The 25,823-nt window shown below is 39.0% G+C and overlaps 1 protein-coding gene across 5 annotated transcripts in view; it reads left to right on the top strand.

Moving 5' to 3' along the window:
• The first annotated feature begins 905 nt into the window (after nt 1-905).
• LOC120297278 (zona pellucida binding protein) overlaps nt 906-25,823 on the top strand; it is a 101,573-nt gene continuing 76,655 nt past the window's right edge. Inside the window, exons 1-2 of one of the 5 annotated variants that reach the window (XM_039319723.1) lie at nt 906-1,400; nt 15,744-15,806. In XM_039319723.1, the coding sequence (XP_039175657.1) occupies nt 1,292-1,400; nt 15,744-15,806 (172 nt within the window). In that variant the 5' untranslated portion in view covers nt 906-1,291. The remainder of the gene's footprint in view (nt 1,401-15,743; nt 15,807-25,823) is intronic. The other 4 variants (XM_039319720.1, XM_039319719.1, XM_039319722.1 and 1 more) reach the window with 4 other exon arrangements.

The raw sequence follows: 25,823 nt of genomic DNA, 5'->3' as shown, positions 1-25,823 counted from the left end.
ACAATTCTGTTTCTGGTAGGTTGGGCTATTTTTTCTTCTTGCATGAAGACAGATGCAAAGAAAGAATTAAGCAATTCTGCTTTCTCTTTGTTGCGAGTCACTTCCTTACCATCGGCACCCATTAGTGGACCAATTGTTTCCTTAACTTTTTTCTTGTTTTTATATGGTAAAAGAAACTTTTTTAAAAATTAATTTTGACATTTGTTGCAAGTTCATTTGAGCCTTAACTTTCCGCACTTTATCTTTGCAGATCTGAGCTATATGCTGGTATTCTGCCTGACTAATATGTCTCTCTTTCCATTTTTTATACTTATTCTTTTTGTTTTTCAGTTTATCTGGTTTCTTTTTCAATGGTATTATGCTGGACTGGATTTTTTAGAGTGGGTCTTCATCCATGGACTTCTTCCCAAACTCTATGTTTGTTGAAATCAGTTATTTTAAAGTCTAAGACACTAGTTTGATTATGTTCCATTTCTTGTGTCTGTATTATATTGAAATCTAATATGACATGGTCATTCTCCCCCAAAATTCCTTCAACTTCAACCCCCTCTATCATTTCTTCTGTTAGTAAGAATTGGGTCCAGTATAGCTGTCCTTCTAGTTCCCCCCTCTACCTTTCAGATTACAAAGTTGTCAGCAATTTTGTTAGTAAGGACCACCTATATCACTTGATGCAGGGTTTGTCTCCCAGTTGATGTCAAAGTCCCTCATTACTACGTGATGTGTTTCCTACATACATTTGTTAACTAGCAAAAAATTCACCTATCCATTCCAGACCTCTTCATTTAAAGACACGGTACATTCCCCTACCCCCATGATCTGCGCTACTGTGTCCTTTCTTACTGAAAATGACACTGATTCGTAGCTAAACTACAATTAGCAGAGGCAGAACTTCTTAACCTACACAAATGAATTGGGTAAGACATACAGAACGTTCTAAGAGTGCAGCAAAAGGCAAAAACCTATTAAGTCATGTACTGCCCAAAGTAGTGGTAATTTCAATACACCGAGAAGTCATGGCCAATACACCAACTAGGCCTTTAGATACGATGATATAGCGAATAGTTTGCAATTGCGTAAGAAACGCAGCCTAGCGCCCCATGCCACGCGAACACGCCAGCAGAACAGTTCTGCGCCGTGTTTCACTGTACTCCCTCCGCCCCTCCCCCTTTCCGTTGTGACGAGAGGCATTCGACGCAGCGACTAACGAATTTGTTGGCGTCCGCGTGCGAAAAAGTGGAGGGGAGAGAGGGAACTTACCCAGTCCCGCACGTTTTGTTGGCATGCGAGGATGCGGCGCCGAGGATTGCGGAGAAGGCGTGACTTCTCCTCTGCATACTGGAGTTTCTGTGTTCCCTGGGTCGCTCTGGCATTGTCCCTATTGCAGGGATTTCCCTTAGGTAAAAGAGTGCGTACTTCAATAATTAGGAGGAAGGGTAGGGTAGGCTTCCCAGCCCGACCCCCTTGAGACCATAATGTGCCTCCTGTCTTCCTCCTGGCATATTGGTAGCGTAATTCGCGAGGAAAGTCCCCGATAATACTGCATGTTTGATTGGTTTGATAGTCTATGGTTGCCGGACAGAGGAGTATAACTAGCAAGCAAACCCGTAGTAATGATTCGCATAGGAAAGCCTACAAGCCATTGTTTGGAGCTGGGCAGTTGGCATTCTGTCTTCCAATCCATGCTTCCTGGGCTAATAATGTATGGTCTCCCTATGAAAAACCCAGTTTATGCCTTTTTTTTTCTTTTTTTTCCTTTCTGGAGAATTTTGTGTTTGGTTCCTGTATAGATTTTACCTTTCAATCTTCTGAAAGCCTTCTGAAGTAATTTTTGGGGAACTAGATAGGATGCTTCCTATGTAAATTGCCCTCACCCAGTTGAATATATAAAGTGCTAAATTCCAGGTGCTTCACCAATAGACTTCTTGCGTCTGACAATTCTGTTATTTCATATTTAAAAAATAATCATGTGGATTAATGATCATGAAGAAACTTAAAATGTTTTGGGGGACAAGTCACACAGTGATTATTGATTTTGAATAATTTTAAACCTTCAAAACTTTTAAACAAAGATTTATGCAATGTTTTGAGAAATTGATTGGACTAGAGACTGGAGAAATGCTGGTGGCCTGCTCACTGATGAATCCTTATTTGTTCTGGCACCTATTTTAGGATTGGCAAAATAACTTTTCATTGCTTCTTAGTTTTCTGTTCAACTTTCCTTTGTTTCAGCAAATCAGTTTTGGAAATGTGTGTTAATTGTCACAGTTACTTTGTTCAGTGATAAATCTCTCAGACCTACTATTTTTTTAATGCAAATTTCTATCTGCTCCTACCATAATGAACTTGCAAACTGTTTTCTTGTAGTTTTCCAAAAGGATATGAAAGCAAAATGAAACTAAAAAATAAAGTTATTTGGAATAATTATTATTTTGTATTAGACAAATAAAAGCAAAATTTATTTCAAGATTCAAGACCTTTCAAACAAAGGATCCTAAAATGCATTTGAGCAAATAGTTGAGAGAAAAAAATAAATGGATTTCATTTTTATCTGAGAAAGAATATTGCATTAAAATGTATTTGTTTTCCAGATTTTATAATTGAAAGCAGTTGTAAAAAAACTGTAAATGTTTAGAATTACTGTAATTTATTATATTTTTCCTTATTTAAATATATATGGTAGTATGATGCCATCTTGTGGCTATGCATTGTAGTTATTTTCTATTCAGAAAACTGTACTATAGTTTAAAACTTAGAAATAAGAGCACATGGGAAGAAATTTACCTTCAATAGAACAGCAAAATCCAAATCATGAAAACAGGTTAATTAGTTGTATACAATTCTACTTCTGGCTTGGTGTTCAAACTAAAATCCAAAAACAGTAGCTTTTATTTTGTTAATCTAATAAAAAGGGATACATGGTTCATAGATAGAAAGATAAAAAGGACAAGTATAGAAAGTGGAAAGAGGGGCACATAACTAAATAAGAATATAAACAAATAGCCCGAGCCTGCAAAGATGAAGTGAGGAAAGCTAAGGCTCATAATGAACTAAGGTTTGTGACCGAAGTAAAAAATAACAAAAAAGCTTCTTTCAACATGTAAAAAACAAGAAAAAAGTGAAGGAAACGATTGGTCCATTAGTGGGTGAAAGTAGCAAGAAGGTGACAATAAGAAAGAAGAACTATTTAACTCATTTTTTGCATCTGTCTTTACACAAAGGGAAAAAACAGACCAACCTATCAAAAATAATGCCATAAAAAACAGTATAGAAACACAAGTTAAGATAGGCAAGAAAATGATAAGTGAGCGCCTGTCCAGCCTAGACGAGTTCAAATCACCAGGACCAGATGGATTATACCCCAAGGTTCTCAAGGAACTGGCAGATGTGATCTCAGAACCACTGAACTATATTTTTCAAAAATCTTGGAGTACTGGGGAACTACCAGAGGACTGGAAAAGAGCTGATGTAGTTCCCATCTTCAAAAAAGGAAAAAAAATGGATTCAGGAAATTACAGACTTATCAGCCTGACCTCAATACCTGGGAAGATTCTGGAAAAGATAAACAACAAATCAGCAAACACCTAGAGGCAAACAAAATCACTACTAAAAGCCAACATGGGTTTGTCAAAAACAGATCATGCCAGACAAACCTTATTACATTCTTTGACCAAGTGACAAAATTAGTGGATCAGAGGAATGTTGTGGATATAATTTACGTGGACTTCAGTAAGGCATTTGATAAAGTAGATCACAACCTACTACTTGATAAGATAGAAAAAATGTGGGTTAGACAGCATCACCACAAGATGGATTCGTAGCTGGCTGACCAGCCGTACTCAGCATGTGGTCCTCAGTGGAACTGCATCTACATGGAGGGAAGGGTGTAGGGAGTCCCCCAGGGCTCTGTTCTAGGCCCAGTGCTCTTCAACATCTTCATCAATGATTTGGACGAGGGAATAGATGGGGAACTCATCAAATTTGTGGATGACACCAAGCTGGCAGGAATAGCCAACACTCAAGAAGATAGGCTTAAGATACAGGAGGACCTGGAAATTAGTATATCAGTAAGCCTTCCTGATATATTAATTTCAGTGCATCTTCATCATTGTTCTTCAGATATTCTTCCAAAGCCATTTTTTCTTCTTCAACCATTTGATGTACTTGTAGCATTCCGCACCCACTTATTTGCCTTGGTAAATAAAGTCTGTCAATGTCACTGCGTGGATGAAGGGCGTGATTCATTGTCATTATTTTTCTGGTCTTCCTATCCATTGCTTTTAGTTCTGCTTGAGTCCAGTCCACTATTCCAGCTGTGTATCTAATGACTGGAATTGCCCAGGTGTTGATTGCCTTTATGGTATTTCCTCCACTGAGTTTGGACTTTAAGATCTTCTTCACTCTCTTGATGTATTCACCTCTAATCTTTTTCTTGACTTCAGTGTGCTTGATGTTGTCAGCTTGAAGGATACCCAAGTATTTACAGTAATCTTCCTCATCCAGACTCTTAATGTTATTTTCATGGGGCATCTTGATTCCTTCAGTTTTCACTATTTTTCCTTGTTTGATAGTAAGTGTGGCACATTTGTCCAAGCCAAACTCCATAACAATATCTTGTCTATATATACGGACAGTATTGAGCAGCGATTCTATTTTAGATGATGTTTTTCCATACAGCTTCAGATCATCCATGTAAAGGAGATGGGATAGTCTGGTAGATGTTTTTGATGTTTGATAGCCATGTCCTGAGTTATTCAGTATGGTTGACAGAAGAAACAATGCAATAACAAATAGTAATGGTGACTATTATTATTATTATTATTATTATTATTATTATTATTATTATTATTATTATTATTATTATTATTATTACGCAAATTGAATCAAAAGACCAGAAAGCAGAAATTATACTAATCATTTTTTGAGCTTCAGATTGAAATAATGCTAGCTTTAGAAATGCATAAGAAAGATCCAGTACAGTATAGTGAAGCCTTGCTTAGTGAAAGCATAGATAAAATACTTACTATACTGATAACATAAAAATAATAACCAGTTGGTGTTTTCTGGTTGCTCTCCATGTCAGCTAACATCTAATGGCTAATCAAAAGGAAGTTTTTATTTAATTTTGGTTTGGTTTTAGGCTTATGGTCATCTCAGTAGTAGAATATTTAGTTCACCGAACTAGGAGAAACAGATGTTTGCTGGATTAGGCCATATTCTTCTTTGAGCCTAAAAATTGCTTAGGTAGTCAACCTTAGGATAATATATATAATCAAGGTTTGGATGATGCACAAATTTGTGAATCATTAGAAATCTAGGATAAACCATAGATAAACCTTTTATAATATTGCTTCCCTGAAGCCAGGGTTAGGCAACCTTGGCTCTTTTATGACTTGTGGACTTCAACTCCCAGAATTCCTGAGTCAGCATGGCTGGTTTAGGAATTCTGGATATTGAAGTCCCCAAGCCATAAAAGAGCCAAAGTTGCCTACCCCTGCCATAATTCAAGCTGTATTATGTATTTGTATATCCCATTTTATATGTGACTTAGCACATGTTAACTATATTGATTGGACTAAAATTTTAAAATAAAAGTTATGTGATAATCTTATATTTGAAAAAAATGAGTCTTCTGAATAAGCATTTATAGGACTGTACAAAGAGTAATTTGTACTTTTCTAGAGTGTAATTGTTTCAGTTGTTTTAAGTTCATGCTTGTGATAGCTGGTTTGTCTCCCTTTAGTCATTTTTTACTATCTTCAAAATCTTCACGCATCAAGGTCTCCTCTGATAATTCTTGACTACATAAAATCTTACAATGTTCATATAATGTTCAAATGTTCAAGCTTTAGATTATTATACAACTGCAAACCATTTGCATTACCCTCATGTTGGTGACCTAAATTAGATTATCTAATAATCTAAAGCTTAAATATTTGAATATTATTTATGAACATTATAAGATTTTATGAAGTCCAGAATAATCAAAGGAGACCCTGATGCTTGAAGATCCTGACGATAATAAAAACGCAAAAGATGACACTGGTTATCACAAGCATGAACTTACAACTACTGAAATAATTACATTCTAGAAAAGAACAAATTATACTTTGTACAGACTTTAGAAAAGAAAAGCTGATGCCTTTGAATTGGAGTGCTGGAAAAACCACACCTCTGGCTACAAGAATAATAAGTAAAGTAAAATCAGACTGCTATTAGAAGTAGTCTGATTTTACTTTACTTAGTAATTAATTATTCCTGTAGCCAGAGATGTGATTTTTTCCAGCACCCCAGTTCAGAGGCATCAGCTTTTCTTTGTTCTTTCCGATGATCTATCTTTTATGGAAAACTTATATCTTTGACAATGCATAACTTTGCTATTAGTGTGAACTTTAATATTTTATCTATATTTGTCATTGTAGTTCTCCCATTATTAGACGAGTAGTTTCTTTTTACTCCATTGAGCATTGCCATTTTAACTATACCTGGCTTGCAAACGGTATGTAATTTTATCTGACTTTAATTGCATCACCTTATAAGATTATAAATAGTCTTGCCCCTATTTTCCTAACTTTTCCAGCTTTATTGTTAGCAATGTTTTCTAGAATCCCCTTAATTTCAGTTTGCAGAATGTCTGGCTCTAGTTTGGTGACCAAACTTTCAAACTTTTAACTGGCCCAGCTTATTTGAAGGACTTTAAATATGGAATGGAAAGAAGACCAGTCTTTAGGACGTAATCCCAAGCATAAGCCTGAAGACAACCAATTAAATAGTGCGAAAGAAGGGGAATTCAGATATAAAACATGATACATAGAAAGCAATCGCGCGGACAGTCAAAAAAGATGTGAAACATAGAATAACAAAATTATAAGGGACCTTAAAGGTCTTCTACTCCAGTGCTTTTCAATATTTTCAGAGATTGTACCACTTTTAAGACATGACAATGCTTAGCAAGGTGTTAAAAACTTGATGACTAAAAAAAGGGGGGAAAGGTACCAGTTTTAATTTCTTCCATGATGGTTTCTTTGCTGAACCACTTTTGCTTTGCACTGACAAATGTATTATTTTTTTATTTATTTTTTATTATTTTTTTTATTAACATGTGTTAATTTTTCCAATCAACAAAGTTGTCTGGAGTTTGCTAAGCTAATACATGTTCAATTCCTAATCCTTCATTCTTTTCTCTAACCAAGAATAAAATAAATTCTAAATTTGATAGTAGTCTGTATCTTCTTTGTCTTTCAACCTCATAGTTAATCTGTCCATCTCTGCACATTCCAGTATTTTCCTGATTATTTCTTCTTCTGATGGCAATCCTTTATTCTCCCAGTATTGTGCAAAAATTATTCTCGCTGCTGTGGTGATGTGTAAAATTAAATATAACTTCAGCTTATTAGTCTTTTCAGGCATAATGCCTAGTAGAAAAAGTTCAGGTTTAAAATCCACTTGTTCGCCCAATATTTTTTCTAGCCACATATGTATATTTTTCCAATAAGCTTTTGCCTTCCCACATGTCCACCAAATATGATAATACATGCCTATGTTACGTTTACGTTTCCAACATCTATCTGACATATTTTTAAACATTTTTGCTAATCTTGCTGGTGGAAGGTGCCATCTATAAAACATTTTATACAAATGTTTTTGTATGAAGTTGACATTGTTAATTTATAGTTTCTCTCCCATAACATTTGCCATTTTTCTAATTCTATATTATAACCAAAAAATTTTGCCCATTTTTGCACTGACAAACCTATTATGAATGTATGCATATTTATTAATATGCAACACTACTTTGGTGGTCAGGTGGCTGGCTGGCCCTTTTCTCCTTTTCTCTCTCTCTCTCTCTCTCTCTCTCTCTCTCCCTCTCTCCCCCCTCTCCCTCTCCCCCTTCTCTTTCTCTCTCCCCCTCCCTCTCTCTCTCTCACACATACAGCCTACTCTATTGATCTCTCTGCTTCTCTCAGAAACCTTTCCTCTTCTTCTCTTTCTCCTCACTGCTTCTCCTTCTCCCTTTCTGTTGCTGTCTGTTGCTCCCAGTGATAGCCGAGGCTGCTGGAATTGCCCTCAGCAGAGCCCCAGCAACACTGCAGCTCCAGCTGACTCTCCCCCAGGTCTTTTGGTGCTGTTACTATTTCAGCTCATCGGTTCTGCCAACACTTCAGCTCACACACACACCCACTACACTTGTCTAGGTTGCATACCACTGCCAGATGCCGAAGTACCACTAGTAGCGTATCACAGGTTGAAAAGCCCCTGCTCAAGCAGGAGACCCTATACCATTTCAGAGAAGTGGCTGTCCGTTCTTTTCTTAAAAGCCTCCAGCTTTGGGGCACCCATAACTTCTGAAGGCAAGGCACTCCACTAGTTAATTGTTCTCACTTTTAGGAAATTTCTCCTTAGTTCTAGATTGCTTCTCTCCTTGATTAGTTTCCATCTATTGTTTCTTTTCTTACCTTCTGGTACTTTGGAAAATAGGTTGACCTCTTCTTCTTAGTGATACTCCTCAAATATTGGAACACTGTTATCATGTCTTCCCTAGTCCTAGTCCTAGTTCACTAGATTAGACATAGCCAGTTCCTGCAAATCTTCTTCATACGTTTTAGCATCCAGTCTTCTAATCACTCTTGTTCTTCTCTGAATTCTTTCCAGTATTCTAATATCTTTTTTATATTGCGATGACCAAAATTGGATGCAGCATTCTAAGTTTTGTCTTATTAAAGCTTTGTAAAGCAGTATTAATACTTCATGTGATCTTGATTATATCCTTCTAATGAAGCCAAGGATTGCATTGACTTTTTGGTTTATAGTTAAGTAATTGCCACTAGGTTTCGAAGATCCCTCCCTACAGAGCCAAGCTTAATCTGAATGTGTACAAAAGTTTTTTTCTTACCTAGGTGTAAAGTCTTACTTTTATCCAGTTTGAATTTCATTTTATTACATGGGGCCCAGTGTTCCAGTCTGTTGAGATCCTTCTGAATCTTCAGTCTTTCTTCTGGGATGTTGGCTATTCCTACTTGCTTAGTATCATCTGCAGATTTGATGAATTCCCCTTCTATTCCCACATTTATGCAGACAGTGAAGAATACTGGGCCTAAAATGAAATCCTGGCATACCCCATTGCCCACCTCCCTCCATGTGCATCTAGTTCCTTTAAGAATTACATGAGTATGGTTTTTTATCTAGTTCCAAACCCAAACTGATGATGCTGTTCTCTATCCCACATTTTTCTAGCTGCCCATGAAGTAGGTTGTGATCTATTTTGTCAAATGCCTTGCTAAAATCTAAGTATATTATGTCCACAATATTTCACCAGTCCATTTAGTCACTTGATCAAAGAATAAAACAAGATTTGTTTGGCTTGATCTTTTTTTGACAAATCTCTGTCCACTTTTGGTTATAACTTTGTTTGCTTCTAAATATTTGCAGATTTGTTGCTTGATTATCTTTTCCAAGACTTTTTGATTAGTTTGTAGTTTTCTAGATCCATTTTTTTCCTTTTGGGAAGATGGGAATCACATCAGCTTTTTTCCAGTCCTCAGATAGTTCCTCGGTGCTCTAAGAACTTTGATAGATATAGGTCAATGGTTCAGAGATCATGTCTGCCAGTTCTCTCAGATCTCTGGGATGTAATCCATCAGGACCCAATGATTTGAATTCATCTAGAGCTGACAGGTGTTCTCTTACCTTATTTTTTGCTTATTTTCATTTGCATTCCTGTCTGTGTTTTATGGTTCTGTTTTTGGTAAGTTGGGTTGTATTATCTTTTTGCGTGAAAACAGATGCAAAGTATAAATTAAGCAGTTTTGCTTTCTCCTGGTAGTTACTTCCTTGCCATTATCTCTCATTAGTGGACCAATTATTTCTTTGATTTTTTTCTTGTTTTTTATATGTTGAGAGAAACTTTTTAAATTATTTTTAACATTTCTTGCAAATCTTCATTTTGAGCCTTAGCTTTCCTAACTTAATCTTTGCAGGTTTGGGCAAAGATGTTGGTATTCTGCCTTAGTTATTGGTCCTCTTTCATTTTGTCCAAGGGTAGCTATGTTGCCATTACTGAATTGTGATGGGGTAAAACCCATCACTGGAATGTATGATTAGAGGGATTCAAGTTGTTCAAAAGAAACAGATCTAAAAAAGAGGATATGGAGTTGCTTTATATATAAGAAATAACTACACTTCTTTAGAAATGCAAAAAATCCCTAAGAAACAAAATCTTGAATGCATTTGAATTAATATAAAATAAAAAAAGGAATGTTGTTGTTGTTAATTGTGAAGTCGTGTCCGACCCATCGCGACCCCTGGACAACGTTCCTCCAGGTCTTCCTGTCCTCTACCATCTTCTGGAGTCCATTTAAGTTCACACCTACTACTTCAGTGACTCCATCCAGCCATCTCATTCTCTGTCGTCCCCTTCTTCTATTGCCCTCAATCTTTCCCAGCATTAGGCCCTTCTCCAGTGAGTCCTTCCTTCTCATTAGGTGGCCAAAGTATTTGAGTTTCAACTTCAGGATCTGGCCTTCTAAAGAGCAGTCGGGGTTGATCTCTTCTAGGACTGACCGGTTTGAATGCCTTGCAGTCCAAGGGACTCGCAGGAGTCTTCTCCAGCACCATAGTTCAAAGGCCTCAATTCTTTGGCGCTCAGCCTTTCTTATGGTCCAACTTTCACAGCCATACATTGCAACTGGGAAAACCATGGCCTGGACTATACGCACTTTTGTTGGCAGGGTGATGTCTCTGCTTTTTAGTATGCTGTCTAGATTTGCCATAGCTTTCCTCCCCAGGAGCAAGCGTCTTTTAATTTCTTGGCTGCAGTCCCCATCTGAGGTGATCTTGGAGCCCAGAAAAATAAAATCTGTCACTACCTCCATTTCTTCCCCATCTATTTGCCAGGAATTGAGAGGGCCGGATGCCATGATTTTGGTTTTCTTAATGTTGAGTTTCAAGCCAACTTTTGCACTCTCCTTCTTCACCCGCATCAAGAGGCTCTTTAGTTCCTCTTCACTTTCTGCCATTAGAGTGGTATCATCTGCATATCTTAGGTTGTTGATATTTCTCCCGGCAATCTTAATTCCAACTTTTGATTCATCTAGCCCTGCCTTTCTCATGATGTGCTCTGCATATAAGTTAAATAGGCAGGGCGACAGTATACAGCCTTGCCGGACTCCTTTTCCAATTTTGAACCAATCAGTGGTTCCGTGTTCGGTTCTCACTGTTGCTTCTTGACCCGCATATAGGTTTCTCAAGAGACAAATGAGATGGTCTGGTACTCCCATCTCTTTAAGAACTTGCCACAATTTGTTGTGATCCACACAATCAAAGGCTTTTGCATAGTCAATGAAGCAGAAGTAGATGTTTTTCTGGAACTCCCTAGCTTTCTCCATGATCCAGCGTATGTTGGCAATTTGATCTCTAGTTCCTCTGCCTCTTCGAAATCCTGCCTGTACTTCTGGTAGTTCTCGATCCACATACTGCTGGAGTCTAGCTTGTAGGATTTTAAGCATAACTTTACTAGCATGTGAAATGAGTGCAATGGTGCGATAGTTTGAACATTCTTTGGCATTGCCTTTCTTTGGAATTGGAATGTAAACTGACCTTTTCCAATCCTGTGGCCACTGTTGAGTTTTCCAAATTTGCTGGCAAATTGAGTGTAGCACTTTTACTGCATCGTCTTTTAAGATTTTGAATAGCTCAGCTGGAATACTGTCACCTCCACTAGCTTTGTTGTTGCTCAGATTTTCTAAGGCCCATTTCACTTCACATTCTAGGATGTCTGGTTCGAGGTCAGTGACCATCTCATTGTGGTTATCTGGGATGTTAAGCTCATTTTTGTATAGTTCTTCTGTGTAGTTTTGCCATCTCTTCTTAATCTCTTAATCTGCCTCTGTTAGGTCTCTGCCATTTTGGTCCTTTATCATGCCCATCTTTGCATGAAATGTTCCCTTCATATCTCCAATTTTCTTGAAGAGATCTCTGGTCCTTCCTATTCTGTTGTTTTCTTCTATTTCTTTGCAACGTTCATTTAAGAAGGCATTCTTATCTCTTCTAGCTACTCTCTGGAATTCTGCATTCAATTGGGTGTATCTTTCTCTTTCTCCTTTGCCTTTCGCTTCCCTTCTTTCCTCAGCTATTTGCAAAGCTTCCTCAGACAGCCATTTTGCTTTCTTGCATTTCTTTTTCTTTGGGATGGTTTTAGTTGCTACCTCTTGTACAATGTTGCGAACTTCCATCCATAGTTCTTCAGGCACTCTGTCTATCAGATCTAATTCCTTAAATCTATTTGTCACCTCTACTGTATATTCATCAGGAATATGATTTAGTTCATACCTGAGTGGCCTAGTGCTTTTCCCTACTTTTTTCAATTTAAGCCTAAATTTTGCAACGAGAAGCTCATGACCTGAGCCACAGTCAGCTCCTGGTCTTGTTTTTACTGACTGTATAGAGCTTCTCCATCTTTGGCTGCAGAGCACATAGTCAATCTGATTTCTATGTTGACCGTCTGGTGATGTCCATGTGTAGAGCCGTCTCTTGGGTTGTTGGAAAAGAGTGTTTGTTATGACCATCGTATTCTCTTGACAAAATTCTATTAGCCTGTGCCCTGCTTCATTTTGTACTCCAAGGCCAAACTTGCCTGTTATTCCGGTTATCTTTTGGCTTCCTACCTTAGCATTCCAATCCCCCATGATGATAAGGACATCATTTTTTGGTGTTAATTCTATAAGGTGCTGTAGGGCTTCATAGAACCGGTCAATTTCATCCTCTTCAGCACCAGTGGTTGGGGCATAGATTTGGACTACTGTGATATTGAATGGTTTGCCTTGGATTCGAATTGAGATCATTCTGTCATTTTGGGGATTGTATCCCAGTATTGCTTTTCCTATTCTTTTATTGACTATGAAGGCTACTCCATTTCTTCTGAGGGATTCTTGCCCACAGTAGTATACCTGATGGTCATCTGAGTTAAATTCACCCATTCCTGTCCATTTTAGTTCGCTGATTCCTAAGATGTCGATGTTCAGTCTTGTCATCTCTTTTTTGACTATGTCTAGCTTGCCTTGATTCATGGATCTTACATTCCAGGTTCCTATGGAGAAAAAATCTTTACAGCATCGGACTTTCCTTTCACCACCAGATATATCCACAGCTGAGCGTCCTTTCGGCTTTGGCCCAGTCGCTTCATTCTTTCTGGCGCTACTGGTACTAGCCCTCTGCTCTTCCCCAGTAGCATATTGGACACCTTCCGACCTGAGGGGCTCATCTTCCAACGTCATATCTTTTTGCTTTTTAGTACTGTCCATGGGGTTTTCATGGCAAAGATACTGGAGTGGATTGCCATTTCCTTCTCCAGTGGATCACATTTTGTCACCCCTTTATGGATTACTGCCTTGTCGTGGCGAAGGGGCTTGCGCAACTCAATGAAGCTATAAGCTATGCCGTGCAGGGCCACCCAAGACGGACAGGTTATAGCAGAGAGTCCTGACAAAAAAAAGGAATAGATGAACTTTTTTGCTAATCACTTAGCTAAGGGGTGCAGGAAGCATGAGACAGTATAATTGTATCAACTGGGAGAAAAACTCTGCACCAATTGAGAGATCAAGCAAGTTCCTGATGATCCTGGCAGAAAACTTTGTCATCCAAAAAGCAGAGGAGGGAATCAGAAGGTCAGCTATACTGGATTTCTTTCTAACAGAAATGAAATGATAGAAGGGATTGAAGTTGCAGGGACTTTTAGGAGCGAATGACCATGTCATATTGGAATTCAGTATTAATTCAGGCACAAGTAATTTGCCAGAGTCAAATTAATATCTTAGACTTTATAACAGAACTGACTTCAACAAACTTAGAAAGACCTTAGGAAGGATTCCATGAATGGAAATCTGAAAGGGCAAATAACTCAAAACGCTTGGGAAACTCTGAAATATAAGGTTACAAAAGCCCAGACTAACACAATACCATTGAGAAAGAAAAATAGGAGACCACATATAAAACCAGCATGGTTGTATATAAAAAAATTTCTCAGATAACCTGAAACATAAAAGACAGGTATAAAAAATGGAAAGAGGGACACATAACAAACAGAACACCAGCAAAAAGCCCTAATCTGCTGGGACAAAGTCAGGAAAGCTAACACTCAGAATGAACTGAGACTTGCAACAAATGCCAAAAATAAAAATAAAGTTTCTTTCAGCATGTTAAAAATTCAAAAAAGTTAAGAAAATGATCATTCCACTAAAGGGAGAACTTGGCAAGGGAGTATTAGGTAGCAGGAAGAAAGCAAAACTTCTTAATTCACTCTTTACGCAAAAAGAAAAACAACCCAACCTATCAAAAGAAGTACTGCAGAAGGCAGACTAGGAGTACAAGTCAAAATAGGCAAGGAAATAATAAAACAACACCTTTCCACTCTAAATGACTTGAAATCATCAAGACCAGATGGATTGCATCTCACGGTTCTGAAGGATCTCTGAACTAGGCAGATGGAATCTCTGAACCAAATCTTTCAAAACTTCTAGAGCACTAGGAAACTGAGGTTCCCATGTTCAAAAAAGGAAAAATGGATCTAAGAAACTACAGGCAAAACACCCTGATATCAATATCTGGGAAAACCTTGGAAAAGTTAAGCTAGGAATCTGCAACACCTTGAAACAAGCAAAAATATTACTAAAAGCGTTTGTAGTTTTGCAGATCATGGCAGAGAAACCTAATTGCATTCTTTTTTGACAAAGTGACTAAATTGATAGGTCAGGGAAATACTGTGGACATAATTTATTTAGACTTTAATTAGACATTTAATAAAATAAACTATAGCTAGTTTACTTTTATCTTTACCAAGTCCACAGTCATAAAAGAGCCATGTTTGAAGACCTCTAATCTACTGAATATGTTGGAAAAGTTAACAAACTTTTTTATATTTACTTCTAGTCTCTTCCAAGAAGATTACATTTGTTTAACTGAGAGTGCGAATCATATTTTGTTACATTTCATTAATATTAGTATGCTAATAATCTGTTTATATAATTGTCTGAAGTTATATAGTTCATGAACTTATGTGTTACTATTTTCATCACACATTCATTCTGCTACACCAGGAATGAATGCCCATAGGTTGCATATATCCCAATAATGCTTTAGTTAACAGTTTAGATATCAAAGATGCCCATCAGTTGGCATAGTATTTGAATTTATATCTGCAGTTTCCATATGTTTACCTAGGACAATAACCAAATATAGGTAGTCCTCAACTTACAACAGTTCATTTAATGATTGTTCAATGTTACAAACACACTGAAAGAAGTGATTTATGACTGTTTTTCAGAGTTATAACTTTGCAGCATCCCCATAGTCAAATGATCAAAATTCAGATGCCTGGCAACTGGTTCATATTTATGTTCCCATCATGCTAGATTTGGTGCTAGACTTGCACAGGATAAGTATTAAACCAGCATTTTCTGATTTGAGTATAGAATGAAATACTTATCCTGTGCATAGCACCAAATCTAGCATGATGGGAACAGCAAAGAAGAATGTAATATTTCAGCATTTATCCAAGGCATCCTTAAATAATTTTAAAATGTTTGGATGATTGTTTGAATATGGCCATTTCATTCTGTATTCTTGCAATTATGTGTGAAGTGACTGTGGTTGCTTTGATCTGTTATTCTCTGATTAAGTCAACAGTCATTTGTGTGTAGTTATTTTTCTAAGATTTGAAATTATGCTATTTTTTCTCTCTTTTTTCACAGCTCATTCTTCTACCAGAATAGATCCTCGTGCACTGAAAGTTGTAGGATCAACAAATTTACCAGGTATATAGTGAACAAATTTGAAATTTTGGAGAGGTTTTCAGCATTGGCTATATTCACATGTTCATATTTTGTCTTTAAATGAAATACACAGTTCATGCCTCATGAATGTTAATGCTATTCCTTTACTCTCTTTCATTACTTTCTATGAGAAGTGAAACAAATCAAGAAAACAAAGTTCCTATTAACCAGAATTAACAAAAACTGTAGTTAAGGGTTAAACTAAAGATATCACCATATAAAATCCTTATAGTTGGTTCCTTTTCCTGGTTTTTTTGAAACCTATTTACCATAATTAATATAGTTAATAGTTCATTGATCACCATTTAGATGTACAGGTAGTCCTCAATTTACAACCACAATTAAGCCCAAGATTTCTGTTGCTAAGCAAGACAGTTGTTAAATGAATTTTGACCCATTTTATGACTTTTCTGATCACAGTTGTTAAGTAAATTACTTGTTATTAAATTAGTAATATGGTTATTAAGTGACTCTGGCTTCCTATTGACTTTGCTTATCACAAGATTGCAAAAGGTATGTAAGGACCCACCTCACTTTACATCTTAAGAAGACAGAACTCTTGGAATATCTCTTCCAACAGGCATCTTTATTAAGAGAAAATGATTGTAGGCATGCTAGACAGGATCTGGGGAATTTTCTCCCATCCTTCAATGTTTTAAGTGTTCCCAAGCAGCCCCCACCCCACAGTTCTTCCGGGCGATGATCAGTCATCCTCTCTTTTCCCAGATCCCAGGCGTTATATTGTTCCCCCTCCTTTTCCCTCACTTCCGGCAAAAGGGAAACTTGAGAGAGAGTAGATGAAAGGTGATGGCCATATTGTTATGGTCAGTCCTCTTAATGATAATTAACATCCAGTCACTTTGTAGTTTAATGAAGGAAGTGAGAGTCATAAAACCCCCTTGCTTATCCTCCTCCCCTTTCGTAGTATGACAGAATCCAGAGAGAGTAAGAAATGAGTTTTTTTCAGAGTAGGTAGCTAGAAATGAAATATAATTGGATTCTTTTTTTTTTTTTTTGTACTTCTCACCTTCTTCTTCTCCCTCTTGATGCAGTCCAGGGGAAATGCCCGAGCAGTTCCTCTCTCAAAATTAAAACATTAATATTATATACAATAAGACTATTTCTACTTTATCTGAACTACTTAAACTTCAACCCATCCACCCCCACCCCCTCCCCCCACCCCCCTCCCCCCGACTTCCCAGAGCAAAATACAGGATTATGCAAACATATTAAACATAATCTATTTAAGTTTACTAATTATACAATGAACAAAATCATAAAAAACCTTAACTCTCTTCAAACTTTAACCTCATAAGTTTATAAAAAAATCATTACTCATAGAATAAGTGAAACTTTGTAGTTCCATATTTCTTCTGAACATATTCTGTCCGTCTTCTCCATACGTTAAAATATCTCTCTTGTGAATGGTCCTTTAAATAAGCAGAAATTTTAGCCATTTCTGCTAAATTAGAAACCTTAAATACCCATTCTTCTAAAGAAGGCAGAGTATCCTTTTTCCAATATTGACCCACCAGTGATCTTGCTGCTGTTATTAAATTCAACATTAAAATAGTTTCTTTAACATTAAAGTCCACGAAAATTCCCAAAGGAAACAGTTGGGGAGTAAACTTAATCTTCCTTTTAAAAACCTTTTGAATGTTCCACCAAATCATAATCCAGAAGGCTTTAATAACTTTACAAGTCCACCAAACATGAAAATAGGTTGCATCCAAGCAACCACATCTCCAACAGTTAGGTTGCAGGTTCGGGTACATACAGGACAGCTTTTTAGAATCCAGATGCCATCTATAAAACATTTTGTAAAAATTTTCCCTCAAATTCTGGGCCTGCATAAATGTAACATTTCTAGTGAAAATTACCTCCCATAAGTCCAATGAGATCGGTTCTTGAATACTCTGGGCCCATTTAATCATACAATCTTTAACTAACTCTGTTTCTGAATCCAATTTTATTAACTCATTATAAATTCTTTTAATATGGGCACATTTCTGATCCTTGATCTGAATTACCAAATTTTCATCTACTAAAGTAATTCCCACTTTCTTATCCAAAGTCCACCTCTGCACAATTTGCAAATATTGAAACCACGATTGTAAAATGTTTTCTTGCCTTAACACAGTGATTCTCAACCTTTTTAATGCCGCGACCCCCAACCGGTCATAAGTTGAGGACTACTTAACCGGTCGTAAGTCGAGGACTACTCAACTGGTGCAGCACTGTTTGCAGAATGGGACTTTTGGCGGGCTCAGCAGGGCAGAGACAGCCTGGACAATTCCTTACTCTTTTGAATACTCCTTAAATTACTAAACTTAAACTTCTTATCTAGAATTTTCATTCAATCTCCATAATCTTCTCTCCTCTTTACCAATAACCAATTCCATCCACAGTGAACTGTAATCTATCAATAACCTGAAAACAATCTATACATTCTTTATCAATCTCTCTTATCCAAAAATCTCGAGAGAAGTGCTTGGAAATCTGCCCTTAAAGGTTGCTCCAAAAAGTTTATAGATCTTGCTTCTCCCGCAGACAACAAATACTTGTGAGGCTTCCTTAACCTCCTTCTTCTGTTGCTCCTTTTCTTTGCGTTTATGTGTTACACGAGTTATCCTCTGCTCCTTCATCTCACCTTGTTGAGGCCCCTCAGTCTGAAATTTCCCAATTTTCATCAATATAGGCCCTTCAGACTGCAATTCTGCCTTCTTCTCTTCCAAAACTTTAGACATGATAGGTGGCGATGAACATACCCCCAAGACCGAAGTGTAAAACTCTTTTGCTTTGAAAACAGTATTAAGTCTATAACGTGTCCCCAGATAATTCACCACCATTCCAGTCAGGACATCCCATCTGAACAACATTCCCTCTTTTTAAGTTCATCTGCTAAAAAAGCAAACTCCTTTCTTCTTCTTAAAATTTTAGATGGCATCTCCTTTAAAATTATAACGTCTTGTGAAGCAATCTGAAACCTCTTATTGTAAAAAGCTTGTATAATTTCATTGCGCAGGGATCTTTTCCCAAAGTAAATTACCACATCTCTTGGCAGATTTCTTTGCTTTGCCACCACAGAGTTAACTCTAAATGTTTTTTCAATTTCACTAAATATTTCTTCTTTTTCTCTGTCCAGAATCACAGCAAAGTCATTTGCAACCATCTCTCTCAGATCTCCTTGCAGAGACTCTCTCAAGCCTCTAATTCTTAAAGCATATTCCATTTCTCTATATTGAAGCATAAGAATCTCATCTTGAGAATTTTCCATCTCTTTTTCCATGCCTTCAAATTTTCCATCCAACAGCTCCACTTTGTCTTCAACCTCTTCTACACGAAAGTTCAACTTTTCAAGAACAGAGGCAAATCCTTTTAAAGCCAAAACTATATCTTGCCTCAGAATCCTATTATTTTCCACTAAAATCTCTTTCACTTCTCCCCTGATTTGAGATATAGCATTTCCCATTATGTCTTGCAAATCCTTTACCGTTAATAACTGTGCCGAAAGAGAGGGTGAAACTATTGATTTAGATTGTTGCACTGATGATATCACCGAAGAAGAAACCACCTTAGGAGCTGTGGGAATTACTGGATGCTTTGGAGCCATCTTAGAAAATCTTTACTCCTTCTTAAAAAATACCCAAAAAAAGGAGGGAAAAAAAAGTTAAGCAAAAAAAAGGGAGATTAACTCCAAAAAATCAAAAACTCCTTCAAAAGGAGATCGTTATAATAAAAAGAAAAAAGTTAAGAAAAAGAAAGAAAAGGAAAGAGAAAAAGAATAATTAAATAGAAAAAATCCATTCCGTTATTTTTTAAAAGTACAAAAAACAAAAAAAATCCTTCAAAAAATAAAAAAAAAGTTAAACAGAAAGGGAAAATAATCCTCCTAAAATCCAAACCCAACATCAAAAAATCCGTTTCATTCCATTCCAGTCATTTAAAAAAAAAACACCAAAAAACCTGCCGATCGCCATTTTACTTTCCCTTTCAACAAAAGAAAAAAAAACAAAAAGAGGGAATAAAAGTAAATCTTTAAATTTAAAATCCAAATAAGATCAGAAAAAACAAAATCCTGTATTCAGCTCTGTCAGCTTTTTAAAAAAACTCACCAGATCACTTTAATCGCGGAGGTGGTTGCAGCGGCTTGTTTGTCCCTAGAGACAAAAACAGCTGGGAAGCGGAGACAATCTGAACTCCGTGGGAGCACTCTTTTCACCCCCAAAAGAAAACCTTGGGGTGCATCAGAGGCTCTACCACTATTCAGATGATACTCTCCTCCCTCCCTTTGCCCGAGAAGGAGGTTTTGAACCGCAGAACAGCTGATGTCTGCTGTTCATAGCGGTTCTAACACTTTCCCAGGAGGACAGCTACAAAGTAGCCGCCATCACGCGTGCAGGTCCACCGGAAGCCAAATAGATATTTTTATAATTTAACTTATAATAATATTTTTTCCAAACTCGAAGTAAAGCATATCTTAAAATATGTGACTTAAAGACCGAATCTACTTTCTTATCAAAAATTAAATATGCATGCCAACCATATAATAAATCCCACCCTTCAAGAACAAGACTATCTCTATTTGTTAAATTAAGCCAGTCACTTACTAAAGTTAAAGTGGCCGCATCATAATATAATTTCAAATTTGGTGCTTTAAGTCCACCTCTTTCTTGAGCATCTTGTAAAATCTTAAACTTTACCCTTGATTTCTTCCCGCCCCAAATAAATTTATTAATACCCTTCTGCCACTCATCAATTAGCATCCTTCTTTAAAATGGGTATCATCTGAAACAAAAAAAGAAACTTTGGTAGAACATTCATCTTCACTACTGAAATTCTCCCCAATAATGATAGTTGTAGCTTTTGCCAATCATTTAAATCTTTTTGAACTTTAACCCATAAGCGCTCATAATTGTTCTTATACAATTTTCCATTAGATGTTGTAATATAAACTTCTAAATACTTAGCCTTATTAACTATTTCATAACCGGTTGTTTCAGCTATAAAATCTTTTCCTTTCCTAGACATATTTTTCAATAATATTTTAGTTTTATTCTTATTTACCTTAAAACCAGAGACCTGTCCATACTGTGCTAAAATTTCAACCAAATCTTTGACCGAATCTGTTGGATGGGATAATGTCACAACCAAATCATCAGCAAAAGCTCTCAGCCTATAATCAATTTTACTTATTTTTATTCTTTTTAATCTAGATGAATCTCGAATTTTAATAAGTAAATCTCCATTTTTTTTGTAAAAAATTTTATTTTCAACTTTACAATACATAACAATCTTACAAATACTTCAGATAAAAAAATAAAACAAATTAATACACACCACGTTCGGTCTTGCCCGCCCATTCCCCCCTAAACCGCATCCCACCTCAAACCAACTTACTTTTTCCCCCTTTTTTTTCACTCACCCCCTCTCCTCCTTCACCTCAAGCTTCCTACTTACTTCTCACCTTCTTCTTCTCCCTCTTGATGCAGTCCAGGGGAAATGCCCGAGCAGTTCCTCTCTCAAAATTAAAACATTAATATTTTATACAATAAGACTATTTCTACTTTATCTGAACTACTTAAACTTCAACCCATCCACCCCCACTCCCCTCCCCCCACTCCCCTCCCCCCAACTTCCCAGAGCAAAATACAAGATTATGCAAACATATTAAACATAATGTCAGTGCTGCAAATACTGTATATTCTTGCTTTGACAATATGCAAAACTGTCTGGCATTTATTGGGTTAATACTTAGCTTAGACTGGGCGGGGGGAAAAGCCCGGGAAAGAAAGAGGAAGCAAACTTTTGACCTTCTCACTAATTGGATAATGTGACCTGTGACTGCATGAGAAGGGAGGGGTTTAGCAAGGAAAGCTTGATGCCAGCGAAAGGAAGTTCAAATTCTGGCATCAACCAGTCCATCATGGCGACCGGCAAAACTGTAGCTCTGCAATAAAGATTTTAGGAAACATGCCTGAAAGTTCTTTGAAGTGCTTCATTAGTCGGAACATGTGACATCATGCCAGAATCCAACACTCTTTTCAAACGATCTGCGTCCCGATCTCCAACAGCTGCCTCTATGCCTGAGAGGAGCTGGCAAAGTTTCGGGGGAGATCTCATTATGGAGAAAGAAAGATTGCCTGAAACCAGCCCCGTAGCTGCAACCGTTTCCCCGGGGGGGGGGGGGAAGCGACAGCCAGCAAGCCGGGGGAGAGAGAAATTTGGCAGATTTTCCAGCTGAGAGCGAAGACTTCAAAAGCAGAATGGACAGATAACACAGTTACGGGTGAGTCGTTGGAAAGATTTCAAAACTTAGAAATGAAAACCAGAAATCAGTTCCTACAAACTGAAGCCTACAGGCCTCCTATTGTAAATGTTTCTGCCATGGGCTCCAGCCCTGAGAGAGAGAATCCCAGTCTGAATCTTCTGCAGCAAAGGAGAAATTGGGTTTCCCAGCAAGTGGCTGATCCATGTCCTCTGAACTTACCACAGCTAATAGAGGCCTTGCAATGTCTTGGGGTGGTACAGAAGCCAGGAAATCAGCAGCTGGGGGGAGAACAGCCACAGCAAGGAGGTTGGCCACAGCCCCCAAACATGCAACCCCTGAGCATAAATCTGCAGCCAGGTTGGGGCCTACAGCAACTGGGGTGGCCACAAGAGCAGTGGGGAGCCCAGCAGGAAGCCTCTCAGACCCTGCCTTTGCCGGCCAGAGACCCCAACCCTGAAGAGAGGGTGAGTTCCAGTCTGAGGCATCTGCAGCAACGGGTAGATGGGTTTCCCCAGCAGATGAATGATCATCAGCAGCAGGGGGCACCCCCAGCCCCCACTGCCCAGCAACCATTAGATCAGCAGGCAGGGTGGAACCAACTGCAGCAGGGGGCGCCACGCCGACTACTGAGAGCCCCGCAGCTGTTGGGTCAGCAGGCCGGATGGGGCCAACAGCAATCCGGGTGGGGTCCGCAGCAGCCTGCATTCGCACCACCTTTCAAAGCAACGTTCGATGGGGACCCAGAGAAGCTGATTTTTTTCCTCAACCAAGTGCGTTCTCATTTAAATCGCTGGGCCTATCTCTATCCGGAACCAGGGGCCATGGTTGACGTCATTGCGGCCAACCTGGAGGGAGAAGCATCTGAATGGCTGAACAATCTATATAGCGAGCAAGCCCCCGAATTGGAAGATCCCCATCTCTTTCTCTTAGGACTGAGAGAACGATTTGAAGACCCATCCATCGGCCTCAAAGCAGCAGGACAAATTAACAAAATAAAACAAGCAGGGAAGCCTGCCCTGGAGTACGTGCGAGAGTTCCGCAAGATGGCAGGTCGAATAGAGGGGTGGCCTGAGCAGTCCCTCATCCATTTCTTCATCGAGGGATTAGATGATCACCTCTCTCAGGCTTGCATCTATCGAGAAGTACCTGATCGGCTGCAGGAGTGGTACCAGACGGCCGTGAAGTTAGATGTTAAGCTCTCTCGCTATAAAAAGCCTCCCCCACAGGAACCCGAACAGCAACCAGAGCTACCTGGACAGCAATCACCCCCACGAAAGCCTTCAACTACTGCAAGGGCTGAGAGACCCAGGCCACCTGCACACCCTTCCTTCGAGTGTTTCCGGTGTGGACAAGGAGGACACCGAGCGGCCACCTGTCCAGTCCCCTACCCTTGTCTGCAGAGCAAGCCAGGACCGGCGATGCAAAAGAAACCTGCTCAGCGGCTAACAAGAGAAAAATCCAATCGACTCACGCAAGAACCAGTTGCCCAAGTTACACCTCACACACAGGAGGATGCCAAGACTCCAGGTGGACCTGCCCCTGCACTTCCCTTCTTTGATAGCGACGATGAAGGAGAAAACGACCCAATGGTGAGTCGACAAATCCCGCCTTTTTCACTGGCCGCCAAATTTATAATCCCTAAGTCTGGGGCATAAATAGACTTAAACGTACTAATTGATTCGGGATGTACCCGCTGCATTATTAGTCTGGCGTTTGCCATGGAAATGGGCATAAGGGCAAAACAGCTTTCCAAACCGATGAGATTTGAGCAAGCCGATGGCTCCCTGATGGGAGGGACTCTTATTACACAATTAACTGAGCCCTTACGCCTAGAAATAGGTGCACACTGGGAGTTTATTTGTTTCCTGGTGGCTCCAAAAATGACCGAGGCAGTGATCCTAGGACTAGCCTGGTTGGACAAATGGAAGCCGTTTATCTGGTGGGAGAAAGGAATGAGAATTGTGAGACTACCTATAGGGCCTGATCCCCCCATTGATTCAACAGATGTTACTGGGCATCTTAGGCCACCCAATGAGCGAGCGCACATGGCCGCCTCACTGACTCCAGGTGAACCAGTTGTCCCCAAAGAATACTTGGACCTGGCGGAGGTGTTCAGTGAAAAAGAATGTGATGCCCTACCGCCAAACTCCCACGTCCGAGGATGTATGCTATGTCCCCCCTCGAAATGGAGGAGATGCAGCGATATGTAAACAAGAACCTAGCGAGGGGGTTTATTGAACAGGCCAAATCTTCCGTGGGAGCCCCTGTGTTGTTCAAAGAGAAAAAATATGGGTCTCTTCGTCTCTGCGTAGACTACAAGGGGCTCAATGCTGTAAGTGTGGAAAATAAATACCCCCTCCCCCTCCTAAAGGATTTATTGACCCACCTGGCTAAGGGGAGTGTCTTCACTAAGTTAGACCTAAGAGAGGCATACTACCGGGTGAGAATAAAAGAGGGAGACGAGTGGAAAACTGCCTTCAATTGTCCAATGGGGAGCTATCAGTTCAAAGTCATGCCATTTGGACTACAGGGGGCCCCAGCTGTATTTATGCAGTTGATCAATGAGGTTCTACATGATCACTTGTAGAAAGGGGTTTTGGTGTATCTTAATGATATCCTGATATACAGCACAAACATGACTGATCACATAAAGCTAGTGAGAGAAGTGTTAAAGAAGCTATTGAATGCCAAGCTTTATGTCAAATTGTCAAAATGTGAATTTCACCAAACCCAATTAGACTATCTTGGCTACCGAATTTCCAATGAGGGTGTTGAGATGGATCCGGCCAAGGTGAAAACTATAATCGAATGGCAGCCCCCAAGGACTCGCAAACAGCTCCAGAGCTTTCTGGGTTTGGCCAACTTTTATCGTCAATTCATCCCTTCTTTTGCCGAGATTGCCCTTCCTCTTACAGAACTACTCAAAACAGGCAAAGGAGGAGGGAAGCCACGACCGGGCCAACCACTAGCATGGACAATGAGCTGTCAAACAGCTTTTGAGAATTTAAAGAGACTATTTGCCACTGAACTGGTTCTAAAGCACCCCTGCCCAGGGGAACCCTTTGTGATTCAAGCCGACGCCAGCAATGTGGCGGTTGGAGCAGTGTTACTTCAAAAGAACAAAAATGGGATCCTGCAACCCTGTGCCTACACCTCTAAGAAATTCACTGAGAGAGAGCGAAGATGGGCAATCTGGGAGAAAGAGGCCTTCACCATTAGGTGGGCGCTATTGAACTGGTGACACTATCTAGAAGGGAGCAAGGTGCCATTTGAGGTATGGATGGATCACAAGAACCTAGAGGCACTGAAAACTCCTCGCAAATTGTCACCAAAGCAAGTATGGTGGGCACAGTACTTTAACCGCTTCAACTTCATTCTAAAGTACATACCAGGAGGAAAGAACTTTCTAGCTGATGCGCTATCCCGGTTACCCCAGTACAAAAGTGAACGAAAGCAGGTTAACGAGGCAATTATTCCCAATCCACAAACTGTCGCTCAACTTACACCTCGCAGGGTCCCCAATCCGGATGACCTTGGAGTGAAGAAAATAAAACGAGAGCTCCTCACTGACCTATGGTTCAAAGATAATCAAGCGTCCCTAACAGGCAGGGATGGCTTGGCTTACAAAGGGGGGAAGTTATATTTGCCAGAAGCGCTCCGTCTTAATGCTCTCAACCACAGCCACGATGTAAAGCAGGCCGGACACTTTGGATATTTGAAAACCCTAC

The sequence above is a fragment of the Crotalus tigris genome, unplaced genomic scaffold (genome assembly GCF_016545835.1).
Source record: "Crotalus tigris isolate CLP2741 ecotype Arizona unplaced genomic scaffold, ASM1654583v1 scf7180000023612.410070, whole genome shotgun sequence".
In the NCBI taxonomy this organism is placed as follows: Eukaryota; Metazoa; Chordata; class Lepidosauria; order Squamata; family Viperidae; genus Crotalus; species Crotalus tigris.
This window is presented reverse-complemented; position numbering and strand designations above follow the sequence as displayed.